The 16,234-nt window shown below is 35.1% G+C and overlaps 1 protein-coding gene across 3 annotated transcripts in view; it reads right to left on the bottom strand.

The window, feature by feature from the left end:
• Nucleotides 1–5,516: 5,516 nt before the first annotated feature.
• LOC105037891 (ran-binding protein M homolog) overlaps nucleotides 5,517–16,234 on the bottom strand; it is a 42,423-nt gene continuing 31,705 nt past the window's right edge. For 2 of the 3 annotated variants that reach the window (XM_010913513.4, XM_010913514.4), the window contains exons 7-11: nucleotides 13,967–14,123; nucleotides 11,477–11,545; nucleotides 9,760–9,819; nucleotides 6,867–6,953; nucleotides 5,517–6,151 (exon numbers count right to left, since the gene is read on the bottom strand). In XM_010913513.4, the coding sequence (XP_010911815.2) occupies nucleotides 5,873–6,151; nucleotides 6,867–6,953; nucleotides 9,760–9,819; nucleotides 11,477–11,545; nucleotides 13,967–14,123 (652 nt within the window). In that variant the 3' untranslated portion in view covers nucleotides 5,517–5,872. The remainder of the gene's footprint in view (nucleotides 6,152–6,866; nucleotides 6,954–9,759; nucleotides 9,820–11,476; nucleotides 11,546–13,966; nucleotides 14,124–16,234) is intronic. The other variant, XM_010913515.4, reaches the window with a different exon arrangement.

The raw sequence follows: 16,234 nt of genomic DNA, 5'->3' as shown, positions 1-16,234 counted from the left end.
TAGGTTAAATTCAACAACGAGCATACTAGACATACCTTATTAAGGTGTGTCATCTTTCTTGATCTTCAGGCTTTCCATATACAGCGGATAATTTCTCTTCCACTGCCATCAGTATTACAATAAAATATTTTTCTTTGTCTGTAGCCTTCTTCGAAATCTTTTTCTTTGATCTTTTCTCCTTTTATTTTTTTACAGGTTTATTCTTCTTCTTTCAAGAAAATTTTTTTTTGGAGGAAGATGCCTGCTCCACAGTAAGAATGGAGACCCTTGAACTTTTTAAGGTCCCTTTTGTAGTAACTAACATATTGATGAGTTCGGATAGACTACAGTCCAACTTATTCATATGATAATTTACTATAAATTGATTATATGAATTAGTAATGGATTGCAGGATCAGATCCACCTGTAATTCCCTCTACATCATCAAGCCGAGCTTCTCAAGATCCTCCAGATCCTTGATCATTGTCAGATAGTGATCGTGGACTGACTATCCTTCGTGTATTTTGGAGTTGAAAAGTCTCTTCGATACTTCAAATCATGTAGTGCGGCTCTGCTCACCGTATAACTCTTATAGATGAGTGATCCTTACCTTGGTAGTTGGCATGTGCTCATGCTGGCTTTACAACTCATTTATCATAAAAGTCAGTATGTAGAACTTGATCCGATTGCCATCATCTGTCTATTTTTCTTGTGCTACCCTCTGTTCAGCACTAGGATGGCTTGGCAAAGCAGAGGGGTTCTGGTCAAGTAAATATCCTATCTTTTCTAAAATCAAGACTATCTTGAGATTTCTGAGTCAGTCCTTAAAGTTGATACTATCAAATGATTGGACTCTAGGATATGAGCTACAGAGTTTGAAGCTAACATGGTTAAACTACGAGAGTAGAGATTCAAGTTAGTCAATTGTACTTAATTTTATATTTGTTATAGGGACTTTTAGAAATAAATAGACTCCCATTATTTTTTTAGGTCTCTCACACTCTTCGGGTGGAGAAATGAAAATCCTAACGCGATAAAAATTTTTAATAGATACTGCAATCCCATCGATGTACGTGCACTTCATCTGACAAGTATTAGTAACATACATATCGATGAGTGAACAACTCTTGTCCAATACTTTTTCAAGCATGTTGCAGCGATTTGGTCTCTAAATCATATGAGCTCACCTGACAAATATTGATCACACTTCTTAGTTAAGTTAGACCAACTGTTCAAATGCAAGAGTGAAACCATCATTGGATCCCTCATCTGACAGATATTGAGCCCAATCCTATCATCATCCTGCAGCAACCCTTTACTAATGGAGTGGTTGCGTGTTTCTGGTTCAACTGAACCACTGTGATAGATCGAGAACAATCAATATCAGTAGTACGTGTCCACACATCTACAATGATGGAAGATCGCTAGACATAATATTGTGTGAGGAGATTTTAATTTAGATCTCATCTACTTAGTTATCATAATAACTAGCCTAATTAACGCGTGCTAAACCAAACCATCAAGCAACCTTATTCAAGACACAATATATCAAATTGGCTAGGTAAGTGGAGATCGGTAGGAGGCATCCTCTTGAAGGATCAAGGGTCCTAATTAAGTAACCACCAATTAGGCACTTGCCTTAGACACCAATTGGTCAATTAGTTTCAAATAGGTTAAGTAATTCAAGCTTGAGCTACTGAGCTGAATCAGATCTTTGGGTCAATCGATTTAACATATGGATGTCAATTAATTCGATCAACTACAACTATTAGTTTGATCCTGAATACTCTTGACCTAATCTAATCAACTTTTAACTCAGTTTGATCAACTGCTCATCTCGATTGGATTTCATTATGTTCAAATCGAAAACTCTAAGTATAATCAAATTACAAGACCCAATTTGATCTATCCATCTTCAATCCCTCATGCATAAACATAAATTTTAGATCTAAATTTTATATCTAAATTTTAAATTTCATATCTAAATTAATTACATGAAATAACATGTAATGATCTCAAAATTACTTTTCAAATCTAAACAAACATTCACATATCTCATACATGAATAAAAATCAGATCTATCATGAAAACTTTTTTCAAAATCATCCAACATCATTAAAGGAGATAACCTTGTGCGACATAAGCGGTAAACCTTATATCATGACAACCTTACATCACATCGATGTCAAACTATTAATCATATTAATTTGAAATCTAATTAGAAATTAGATCTCATTTTATTCTCATGTATATGAATCCATGGCTCTGATACCACTATTGGATTTTGAAGTGTTATGCATGTAGATTTTTTAAAACTTTTTTGAAATACACAATGAAAGATTAGATTAAAACTATTTTAATCTACGCATACATAGATCTAATCTGACATCTACGGATCTAGTTCATATGATAAAGATAAGACAAGCATGCATCTGATTTCAAAATAAAAATAAAACTGGTGATCAGATCACCTTCCTATAGCGCTAAATTCCATCCTCTAGATTTAGATCTAAGGATGACTCAGGTTTCGATGAAGTCGCATATGCATCTGACATGTACGGATATCTACATAGGATTGATGTAGATCAAAAGCATCTGAGATCATCAAGATGCTTGCTCTCTTTTAGACCTCACTCCTTCTTTGACTGTTGTAAAGATAATATGAGAATCCATAAGCGAACTTCTTTTGCGTAGGATTGAAGGAACAAGAGATGCAATGAGAGAACTCCTTTCTTTCTTGCCTTTTCCTCTCTCTCTCTGATTTTGCTCTCTATTGGTGCACCAAGGGTGGGACGCCGGGTGTAGAAACAAAAGGGGGCACTGGAATATTCTGCATAGGAAAAATTCTACATAAAAATCTCTACCCACTTCTCTTTCATGCCTGCTAAATAGAGGTGTCCAACAACCTCTAACTGATAAGATTTATTCTTATTTTGAATCAAATTGAAATCAAATTCAAAACTTGATAAGGATAAAGCCTCATCCAGATGAAAGAGAAGATCAGGGAAGAGGGGCGGGCACTTTGGAGCCCTCTCTCTTTTTATGCATGCCAAAGAAGGGGCACGTATCCCCATGCACGCCCCTCCTTTCTAGTGCGAGAGAGGAGAGAGTCCAGTAAATCTAGGACTCTGGCATATGAACCAATTCAAGTGCAATCCGGATTCAATTCAAATCCAATTCGAACATGATACGAGTCTAATTCATTCTAGACTCAATCCAAATCTAATTTGGATCTAAATCTAAAATTCAAATATCCAATTAAATTTAATTAGATCAAATCTAATCAAATTAAATCAGATTTAATTCAATTAGGACTTAACCTCAATTTGATCTCATTAAATTGCATTACAATAATTACAATTAGGTCCTCCTTGCTAACTATTAGTAGATCCTCTACTTGTAATTTTTATAAATTGATCCAAATTATCAATCATATTGATAATTTGATTATGATCTAACCATTCGATCTAATCATATCCTTTTTGTGTGTGACCCCATAAGCCATATATTCTCTTCTATCTAGTAGTGAGACATACCATATTTCCATCATATTATTATCAAAACATCTTTCAATAGATTAAAATATTTTCAACTGTCACCTAACAAAGATTATTGATTCAGAATGATCCTAGTGAGCTCTCACAATCCACTAGTGATGCCTAGCAACATGTGGTGGCAATCCAATAGAATAGAATAACTAGAACTCCTAGGTGTAGTTATCATATGATTCAGTTCCTCTATCGTAAGTTCCGACAAGATGGAAGTTATGAAAACTCATCAAACCCTAACATCTGTCTTATGAAAGATTCGATTAGCTCAATCCAAATCGTGATACTCATGAAAACTTCTTTCCATCAATCACCCTATTGTAGCCATAAATTTAAGGACTTAGCTTCTCAAATCTTATAGAACCGTTTCTTATCTACTAAGTTCAATAGATCTCATATAGATACACACCCTACTCCTACAATGAACATATTGTAGCCAACATACACTGCAAAAACTCAAGTGGTTAAAAGATCATGTTTTTGTGTAGTCAAATCACAGTAACCCCATTATGAGCAGCCGAGGCATCATAGGTCAAAAAATCATTCACAGCATTACAGCATCAAGAAGATCACTAACAAGTGAGTAGACATCCATGTGATTTCTCATATGATCACGTTTAGTACCATCGTTCTTTAACAACCACATGTACTCTCGCTTAGTGTCCCCACACTGTAGACTAAAGACTCGTCTATCTCAAAGAAGCAATTCGGACGCTGACTAACCGAATCAATCATCGTCCCCATGATAATCCATCGATCGAAAGTAATTTAAAAATTAATTATATATGTCTCTAATTTTCAACTCTTAAAAATATGTGTCTTTAAGTTATTAATTTTTTGAACGATTCTCGAACATATTACACGAGAATGGATAGAAAAATTTTATTTTATTGATAAATCAATAATTTAAATATAAATATATATTCTAAAATAATTTGATATGTTTGTCATATTAGCTTCTAGGAATACATCTAACATTTTATATTTTTGAATTTTGCTCCCAAAACAAACACCTACTTCACTTGTGTTGTGTCTCATCCTGCTTTTGATTATTTGTGGAATTGCTATCACCTAACATTAACACCCCATTTATCTCGAATCTTCTTAAGAAATTCTCCTCCGGATCTTTTGGTCAATGAAAAATCATCTTCCTCCTAGTGCAGGAGGAGATAGCATTTTATGCAGAAATAACAAAGTATCCTACAGAGCCCACTTACCTACGTTCCTTGATATATGATATGACGAGGTCGGAGTTGAAACATGCGAGGGTAATCTGCTTGATTTTGTACATCTCAGGGTGGATCATTCTTATGTCTCTGATCACTATGATATGATTGCAGTTTCCCCGAGTAGTTCGAAAAAACCATAAGAACAGTAATTCCAGCATTATATCGCTGAAGGTTCTGATAAATGTGACAATTAATTGGACTCCAACCTAAACACAGAAGAGAGAGAGAGAGAGAGAGAGAGAGAGATGCGGGGCCTTTCTGTCAAGGAATAAAGATAATACAGATCACACAAACTGCAATATAATATCACACAAATAGTTGCTATGGACCCAGGAGATGATGGATTATGTAACGGATGGGAAAAGAACCAAAAGTTGTCCTATTGCACTCAAAAAATAGAGGTTGCAGAATCTTATGGAATCACATAACGTGAGCTAGTTAAAAGGAGAAGGTGCCATAATTCTCCAATCAGAACTTGACACACCTCATAAAGTAGAGAAATATTGTAAGCATAGCCCCTTAATCAAAGCAATCATGGGTGTCAACCTATCAGCACGTAAATTTTAAAAATAGGAATTCTGATAGAGGCAGGCACAGGAAACCTATATGCAATAGTTCCCTGTGAAATGCCCCTCCACGTAAGTTTCACAAGCACGAAATTGACAAGAACGTCTACAGCTAGCACCCAACTAATAGCAGTAGCAGTAAATATATCTTCAACATAAGTAGCTGTGTGGTTGATATTGGAGGTCAGAAAACATTTATGTATGATTCCTTCTAAAAAATTTGGCTAAATTAATCACCAAGTATACAGAATTTCTTGAAAAAAGGTTTTTAGCCCCATATCACAAATAAGCATCATGAATCTAAATGAAAAGAACTGGGATAATTCAGTAGCAGTCAGCTCACCCTAAATCTGATTTCCACATTCAATACTTCAGTCATGGAGGTGAAAGTGCAACTTTAAATGTTGAGAGGGCTGACACCATCAGTTTATAAAGCTATACAGAAAAGAATTTGGTAGGAAATAATGCACTAAAGTCATCAGAAGAACAGCATGAAGGCAGTAAGGATTAATAGTCCTGCCGTAGCCTGTAGAAAAAAAATTGTATACACTTAGCCACTTCCATGATTGATTTCTAGTTCCACTGGGAGTCTAAGTTCCTGCCCTTCGTTGTTATTCAATGCCCTTCTTTGTGAGAAGCAAGCAATCAGCTGCCTTAGTAACTTCTCAAGGCAAGAGTACAAATAGTTCCTGGGATCTGACATGTTTGGGTTTGTTGATAGAACTATTGCATTTACAGCATCTGCAACATATTCCCGATGGGAATCCTCAAGAAGATACCCAACACACGATTTCTGAGGATCATCATATGCCAGCAATGACATGGTCTCCTGCAAAAAGGTAAAAAGAACTATAAAAAGAAAATCCATCACAAATTACAACAACGAGAGAGCCTACAGACATTATTTCACATTCATGCAAAAACCTCCATATAAATTCAAAAGAAAAGCTACACCATCAGAAACAACCTCCAATACATTGTTTCTAAATCAGCATCATAAATCACATTCCTAGAGACATTTAAAATGGATATATGCCTATATCATAACAAGAATGTCAAATTATAGCATCTAATCAGCAGTATGAAAGGGGTAATCTTGTCACATTCCTTACGGATAATACCCAAATTCTTGTGCATACATGCATGTACATAAAAGGAAAGCAAATTTCAAATGCATAAATCCAATAGGTAGCTTAGAAGAGAGAATGCTGAAATTCCCTGCTTTGAACAGCTAGGAAACCAATGCCATGAAACTTTCTGGCTGAATTTTCAAGATTCAGTTTATTTTGTACTTCATGTTATGGACCTCCATGATTATTGAAATTTTGAGTATTTATTATCACACTATGAGCTTAACTGCTAGATTTATAAAGCCTTCTATGACTATGTCTTGTGCTTTTAAGTTTACATATCGGAAAAATAGCAAAAATCATGTTGCCAGCAAGATTTAATAAGACTAACAGTTCTAGCAATCCAAAAGAGCATATGAGTGGATAAAATGTTCAGCACTAGAACGGAAACAGAAACCAACTGCTGAACAGTACCTCAAGCAGATCTGCATAAGATTTAATTGGGAAGAATCTGCTCAGTTCAGCACGAGCATAACCCACAGCTTCCAGCAGCTCCTGATTCTGTGTCTCCGGAATATAAGCAAGTAATACAAGAGAATTAAATCAAGATAGGAAAGGACTTCCAAATGAAGAGTTCATGCAATAAATTTCCCAAGGTGATATAGATATTCTGCAACAATTCATCCTCAAGAATTTTCATTTATTACTTCTAGCTCTGCAGAAACGGTAAATATCAGAAATTAAAAATTAAATCTGAATTAGACTATTCGTCCTGGATCCTGAACAAGAAAATTCCATTCTACTTCTGTTTTTCTTTGTGATGCAGCATTTCTCCAATAAGCAATAAGTTCATTTTTCAGTAGGTAGTTAATAGGTGGTGCCCAATATTTAAATTTCCTGTTATAGTTTGATAAGTTCTTTGTCATGCACATGGCAATACAAGGACTAAGCCAGTAAATAATGGCTGAAATAAAGGATTCTATCACTCCTGGCAGGGTGTTTTTTTTTTTTTTTTTTTTTTTTTTTTTTTTTTTTGAATTTTTACGTAAACCTCCTGAGGTTAGTATGCAGCAACCAAAGCACAAATCTACAATCTCCTTAATCTAGTCAAAGAGGAGATAAAGCACATTAGTATCCCCAGCTAAACCCAATAAATTAATTCTTCAAAGACCCTCAACCACTACTTACTAAATTCCATTATTACCATAATTGGGTGAAAGAAGGTGATTTAAGATTTCATCTTTACCCTCAAAGTTGATGGATTTCATAAAATGTTTACTCCATCCTCATTATTTCCCTCTGTTTTATTTGCTCGCATTTGGGTGATGGTAATGTAGCACTTCTTCACCCGACCCTTCTCTATTTAAATTAGTTACTGCCATAGCATTGAATATATTATAAGATACACATTTCCTTGATCAGCAATGTGATACTTCTTCATAAACACAACCTCTAAATTCCTGGATAAACACAAAAAGTAAAAGATCTCATTGATATGCTACTGCACTTACTCGTGATGGTGTTCTTCAGCTAATTCAGAGCAAGATTGTAAAGTTTCACATATTATGCCCAATTTATCAGTTGTTGGGATTGTACATATACTATGTCATACTGTATGGAGACAAGTTGCATCCTCAGGAGAAATATGCCGATAGATCCATCCGTACATAAAGATACATAATATACACATTTTTCTAGCATGCACTATTTTTAGTAACACTGCAATGATGAACAGACATGATATGAACCTTTAAGATACATATTTCATTCTTAATCATATTAGACACATTGATTATTCTTATCAAATATGTGCTGTTTCTTTGAGCATTTTAAAAACACTTGTAAATGATATTAGCACTCTAAAATAGAAAAAAGCAAAAAAAGCAAAGAAAATGTAAATCTTACATCAAACATACAATACAACTCAACTCAACTAAGCCTTGATTCCAAGCTAGATGGGGTCGGCTACATTTACATGTGCATGCAAATGTAAATCATACAACACATACAATGCTAGAAGTTTGCATCCAATAACCATAAGCAAAAGTTCACAGCACCAGTTTGGTACCTGTACAGGTACCATTCCTGTAAAATGCTGATACTTGATACCAGTCAGTTGTGATACTGATACGTAGTATGCCTCCCGCACCAAGTATCAATCCACCCTGCTATGGTAGGTACATGCCCAGTATAGCCGTACAGACTGGTAAACTGAACCATGACTATTAACTTTACATTTGCATGCCACCTTTTATCTTAGTGTATCTATTGATAGACTACAAAGCCCTGTACTCTGGATATTGAATGAGAGTGGAGATCGCAGAAATAAGAAAAATCATCTAATTAACCCAACTGACTTCAGCACTTAATCAACTAGCTCTAGGACTACTATTCCTTATTCTAACAAACAATTAGCCAGAAAAACATCAACAAAAATCATCCCAGATTATGGTGGACAATCTCCACAATTTGGAAGGGGATGCCTCCCCACAAACTTAAGTGATGTTCAGCTTATTGAAAAGTAAGAGCCTTTCCCTCCATCTCCTACCTTCATCCTCAATCAAATCTTCCAACCCTAAAGTTCCTCACTTCAATATGAAGCAGAAACCAGCACTACTAGTTGATTCTTCTTCATTTTTAATTAAACTGCAATGTATATATTCTCCATATCAGCGAACATCACAACTGATGCGATCCTTTTTACCTGTCTGCAGGTTTTGACATGTTAGATAATGAATAACATCTAAATCTTTCAATCAGTTAATGATTTTCCTACATAATGACAGCAAATGAGACAGCTAACATCCAGTTTCAGCACACATAACTTAAAGAAGCCACTACTGCTTTGATTAAGCAACAAGTGATCCATCTAGCAAATGCTCATAGAAGCTCATTCCTTCGATCTTGTTTCATATCCAAAAATCCCTGCATTGAAGCGTTGCTATTGGAATGGAAAAATTGACATGTCTCATCTGAGAAGCAATCTACCTTAAATCATCTATTTTGGTCTCCAGCATCAAACATCAACAGCTCAAACCCAACAAATCCTCCATTCCAAGAATCTGGCTTCTTATTTCCCCATCTTATTGCACATAGATGAATCAAGACATGCACGTGTTAAAGGCTTGTCTTGCATATATTCAATATAGCACTAAATACTCAGTGAATGACAGATACAACAAAATTATATTGCAGGCACCTTGTGAAAATGCATAGCACAACAATTATAGGTAAGAACAGTGCTGACAAGCTAATAGAATAATCCATGTATAATCTTTAAAGCTAAAAATGAGAAAAGCTAATGATACAGCAGCACAGCAAAACATTATTCTCACATTAAATAATTATTGCATGAGTAGAAAATTACCCGCAGATATTCAATAAACCTTTGGGCATGCAGTAAGAAAGAAATGACTGATGTGTCATTCTGTAGATAGCAAGAGAATAGATGAGTTCTGGACAAAGAAATTAAATGCAGCCAGATATGCATAACATGCAATTTGTAAAAAATATTTAATCACGATAATAGGAAAAAACAGCAGGTGATACAACTGAAATTTATTAGCCCACAATTACATCTAAAAACAATTTTTCAGAAGTATGCAAACTATTAAATCCTTACAATAAGAGAATTGAAAGAGCAATAAACAACATGACAGGATTCTTGGACTGCAGTAAATAGCACTTATTTACTCTAGATGCAGGAAAGAGAATGAAATCCATAAGGCAAGTACTTAAAGAGAGAATTCTCTTCACCGAGTAATAGATAACAGCATACAGCAGGGTAGGCCTTATATGTTGTCAAAAACATGTGTAATCTGTGATTGTGTGTATGTGCATGCATGCATATGATTTTAGCTTACTAAGCAAACTTCTCCGTGGTGGAAATTCTATTTCCGCTAGTTCTTTCCTTTTATTGTTATTAGTTTCTTTTTATACATGTAGCTGAAGGGAAGAGAGGTTGTAAAGATACCTAACTACAAAACAACACCAAATCGATCAATTCTAAATCTCAATGGCAGCTGCTTCCTGTAATTATTTGGTTTTGCCAACTAGTCCACTGATGCATTTCCTTCCCAATAAATACATGACCAACTTATCCATATCTTCCTCCAGCATCCCTCCTAAAATAGCAAAGATTTTTTTTCTTTTATTTCCACTGTCTAGAACAAATAATTCTGACATCTATTAGAAATGCAAGCATCTAAAAGACTTTGAATATTTTACAGACTCTAGGACACAATGTTTTTAAGATTGGGATTCAGTCATAAATTGGGAGTTAAGATTGGATAGAATCACAGATTATTTGCATAGAAGGGGTTAAAAATATAAAAATACTAAGAAAAAAGAGTCAATCTAAGTAGTAGAGAAGAATAAAAGGCTACACATATAAGAGTCTACATTCTATCTAAATGTTATTACAATTGATCTGTCACTACAAAACTCTCAAGCTGAGCATGATCTAGGATGTGACAAATAAGGTCAACTCAGGGCAAAGAAGTAATACGTAAATGACATGATCAAGTTCATAACTGTAATCCAAGGGATTGTATGATGCTTAATATAGACCTAAAACTCACAATACAAACTGATCCTCACCAAGGATAAGATCTGGATTGTTTACAGTGATTTTGATCTGGATCATGGATCATAAAGTTGTAACAACAACAATAGGATTTACTCATATGATCTTAGATATTGTATTGTTAAATTTCTTTACAAATTCTATTAATCATCCAGGAATTTCATAAAAGATTCCATTGTTCACTGCATAGTAGCAGGCACTTTTATGTATATTAAGTGGATGGTGCATTGTTGATTTCTTCATCACACAGCTAAATTGTGCTCTGCAGACTAGGATTCTCAGAACTTCATTTAGTCATTTCCATAAATCATAATAATTGATGATCTATATTCATTAATTCCTCCAATTTTATGTATATGTCTTTTAAGATGCATTCTCCTTTATATGAATCCATTCGCATACAGACTACAACTAGTACAGAGGAAAGTAAATGGTGAATAAGACAACCCACTGATCATAATAGTTTCTTTCTGTATATGGGATATGCCATTAAGTCTACCTGCAGAATTTGAGGATACCATTCCTTAATTTTCTGAAATACAGAATCAATATCTCCATTCTTGACAAGCTGCATTAATAGAAAAAATTGGTCAGGATACATCACACTGCATTTCAAAAAGACAAAAATAATTTATTAATGGTACTGTTTGACTAGCTTTAGCTATAGCAAGTTACACAAAGTGAAAACTAGAAATGTAGGATGGCAGTTTAACTCAAACATATAATTGGCAAAAATAAAAGCCTACACATGCTAAATAAAAAATAGCAATGAAACAACTCCTTTTTCCTTCTTTTTCACACTATACTAGTATATCAGTGGATTTAAAATCAGAATTCACACTTAAGCCCCAATACGGAATCACCTGCTATTTACAAGGCCAACTGAAGGCTTGCACTGCCTCACTCAGAGAGGCTAGATCCTTAAATGAGCCGAATGACCCAAGCAAATGCAAAAAGACATGATCATCCCTTGCCTGCTAGGCAATACAAAGGCACTTTCCTAAAATCTCCACGAAAAATCTCTCGTAATCCTATCCTTAAAAAAATAACGTAACACTTTCTGCAACTCACATGGTGACATGACATGTTGAAATTCACAGAAATAACATCAAGTTCAACAAACGTTTTCAGATAACGACAAGCATATGATGATAAAGCAGAAGAATAGAATGCCTAATATTTTATTAAATATAAGTGCTACATACAGACCAAAAGAAATCAAGTGTGCTTCCCAGCAGACGAAGTAGATTTCTCACAGAGAATCATTTGGCCTAGTGGATGCCCTACCTCCTAAGCTACTTGCTTATTAAAGTAAGTAGCTACATGTATGGTATTGACCTGGAGAATATATCAAGACCAGAAGAAATCAAGCATGCTTCCAAACAAATCCTTACCAAAGCCCCAGCAGGCCAAGTAGATTGCTCATAGAGAATCATTTGGGCTCATTAATGCCCTACCTCCTAAGCTTGTTGCCCTCCTCTCTATATAGTCTTCAAGAGGGAAAGGCAGTTAGATAGGCTAGGTCTGACACCTTATTGAGATGGATCCAAAGAGCAAAGAGATGTGCTAAAAACACTGCAGAAATATTATCCTGCACCCATATTCCAAATGACAATCCTAAATACCAAGAACAAATTACATTAAACTTCAGATTTGTGTGAAATTTATATAGTAATTCTGCCACCAATGGGTCCTGCATTGCATAATATTGCTTATATATTACTGAAGGATCCTTCTGAAACACATCATCCAAGTCAAATAGGCCATTTGCTACCTCATAACTCCAATAACACTTCAATTTGTTCATTGTTGGCCTCCAGCTTGCCATGCAGTTGCCAGCGTAACTATGGAATCACCTTTTGGTAATAGAAACTATATGCTATCTAAATCACCTTGATATGTCACATAATCATATGCAAGATTGTCTTAAACATGGTTGCCCTAAGCAGAAGCAAGTGGCAGAGTGGATTCAAGTGCAAGCACAGGAAAGCATGTCGCTCAAAAAAAAAAAAAAAAAAGGAGAAGAAGAAGGAAATGCTTAATAAGCAGGTAGCAATGAGTAGCGATGTCAATGGAGAAGGGTACCCAAATATTTTACCTGTCATGAACCGAACAAGGAAGCTTTATTTCAGTGATGGGTTTAAACATTAAAATCATTTGTTTCCAGCTTCAGTTATGGTTTTAATGATTCCCCGACCCGAAACCAAACCCAAACCTGAAACCAACACTGAACCCAAAACCAAAACCGAACATGCCTGATATTTTATACCCTTTATATTTTGTGTAAATCTAAAATATTCTATTATGAATTTGGTTGGATTTAAAATAATATTATGAAAATCATGGATGATATCCTTAATTTGGTTATTTATATGTGAAAATTTAGAAATGAATAGAAAAAGTTACATGATTTTCGATTTTTTTGGTTTCAGTTGCGAGGGCAATGGTGAATTTCGGTTTCAGTTTTTCACTGATCGCACCAAATCCGCCCTGTTGACATCCCTAGAAACTACATCCCAAATTTCAGTTTCAGTTATTCGCTTTTATTATATCATGCCATATTATGTTCCACAGCACTACATTATTAAACTACCTACTATATGACATCTATATTACCAACAGAACTATTTAAAATTCAATATATTAATGATACATAACTCTAGTATTTTACATAATATTATATAATGTAGTATTATTTATGTTTATTATATTACGTAATATGATACATAATATTGTTGTTCACTTATATAGTTTTTTTTATTAATACCACTCCAATATCTTTCCTGAAGGCCATATGGTCAATTTGAACTTTAGATGGCAATCTCGTCACCTAATTCTTCCTATTTCTGTCTAATCCACCTGTAGGACAGTGTAACAAGGTGAAACAAACTGTGACAAGTCCTCTAATAGATGTAAACATGGAGAGTGAAAGGAGATAAAGTTTCATATAAGTAATGATAAATGCAACCAACATTCAGCACCCTCTTACCTGACGCAATATCTTTCTATGCCTCAGCGCATAAGCACATCCCTCTTCTTCAACGCCATTTTCTCGAGTTACTTGTGGATGCATACTTTCACTTTCGACGTCAAATGAATCCAGAGTATCCTGATACCCATAGTGTAGCAAATAGGAACGAATAATCCTGAAGAGGTACAAACATATATACTGATTAACCTTCAGAATTATGTTAGCTGAAGATGGAAACTGCAGAAGAAGATGATAACAAAACAACACATAAAAATTTGGGAATTCAATAAAATCCACTGACCAGTTATCAGAAAAATATAAAAATTCAACCTTGATAGAAAAATGAAAAGAGAGGCGTTATATGCTTGAATCTCAAATATAGCAAGGCTTAAGAATACTCAAGCACATACTAGATCAGACTTTACGATGTCAAAATTAAAACTTGTCAATATTTGAATACGCAAACTGCTGTAGTCAATGGATATCAAAAGCTTTCCGTTGGTCTAGCATGTTCACATGTCAATGAATTTGTAACATTCTGCCATAAGTATGATATTCTACAGCCATTATCAATCATTCCAAAACTTTGAAACATGGCCAATGAGCCTATATAATTTCAGGCATCGAGATAAAGACAATATTGCTTGAAGAAGAGTGAGATAAGAGGGTATTCAGATAACATACATGCCTTACTGTCTGATAAACAGCACAGGCATGATATGCAACTAGTTCCACATGGATTTATGCTCCTCTGTTTGAAGAACTTAATACATTTATTTGCGGAATACACATAAATGTAAGAGGACAAGAAGTGACAGGATTGAAGTCAAATTCAAGGACTTAAGCTGTGTTTGGTTTGAGAAGAAAAGATCCAGACTAACTTGGTTAAATAGAATAAATTCGGAGAGGAAGTAGAGCATTTATTGTACACTAATTTTTCAAGAGATAACTATTCTACCCTCCTGACAAAACGATTTAACCAGGTGTTGTAGTGAGTGTTCAGACTAAGATCAAATAAATGGGTTAAAATCCTTCTATCTCATTCCCAAACTAAACAGTGTCATGGTCATGCCTATTAAAGTGACACACTAGGTCAGCCCATTCTAAAGGACATGGTAGCTTAGATGACATTTAACGTTGATTTTGAATATGATTTTATGAAACTGGACCAGGCAGGCAAGTTGAACTGGTTGAATCATCAACCAGCCGAGTCAGTGATCTGGATAAACCCTGCTGCTTTATATAAATTCTGGCATATTTTAGTAACCCATCTCAGCCAGTGATAAACTGTCAATTTATTCAAACTGTTGACAATTTCAGTTAACAGACTGATTTTTTGATTTATTTAAAATAGCAAATTGAATTGAGGTTAGACATGATCTTAGTTTCTCCATGGTAATTCCTCTCTCTTTCTCCCCAGCATGAACGCTCCACAGCAGCCATTGATGGCTCAGGTAGTGGACATTTGGCCTACAGAAACGACAGACTAACTCCTCCCTCCCGCAGCCTCTAGTGGTAGTCAATGGATAGCAGAACTCTCTCTCCTCCCCTTTAAGTTCTTCCCAAGACCCCATATTCCCTGGTTCACTTTCAGTCTCATTTCTTGCAGCTTCCCCATTCCATATTCTTTCAGAAGAAAACACAAGGGTGAAAAAAGGAAAGAAGGTAGCATACAGAAGGAAACCAGGTAGCATACAACTTTTTATGGCTTACCTTGTTTGTATTTGATGAGGGACTTGTTAAAGAAATAGATTCTGCATGACTTGGGCACTTAGGCTTTGTATTTAGTTAAATGTTCCATGAAAGAATTAAGAACATCTGGTATAGATTTTAGAATATCGAGATGCTCTCTTCTTCCAACTTCCCTCTCAGCTTCTTACTCCATTTTTGATACGTGGACTTAAGGTAGTCTGTAAGGTACAGTAATGTGTCTAATTGTCCGATCAGTTAAATATCTCAGAATTTCCTCTCACAGAGCCATGTTTGAGTGGCATACCAATAACCATGTTTAAGGTTGGGTGTGGGTATTCTTGGCTAAATCAAAAGGACCACATAGAACCCCATTCAATCAATTTCGTTAAGCTTCTTTTTCTCCCTTGAGGACAGATGCTCTAATTTGCACTCTACAGAAATCAAGCAAATATCAATCAATATTTAAAAGGGTTTTTTGCATACATAACCTCCTAAATATTGGAATTTGCGTGAATATCCTCTCAAAATTGATATTTGCATGCTTACCCTTATAAAACTCTTGTTTTGCATGTATACACTTCTTTTTCCTTGCAT

Source organism: Elaeis guineensis, chromosome 1, assembly GCF_000442705.2.
Source record: "Elaeis guineensis isolate ETL-2024a chromosome 1, EG11, whole genome shotgun sequence".
In the NCBI taxonomy this organism is placed as follows: Eukaryota; Viridiplantae; Streptophyta; class Magnoliopsida; order Arecales; family Arecaceae; genus Elaeis; species Elaeis guineensis.
This window is presented reverse-complemented; position numbering and strand designations above follow the sequence as displayed.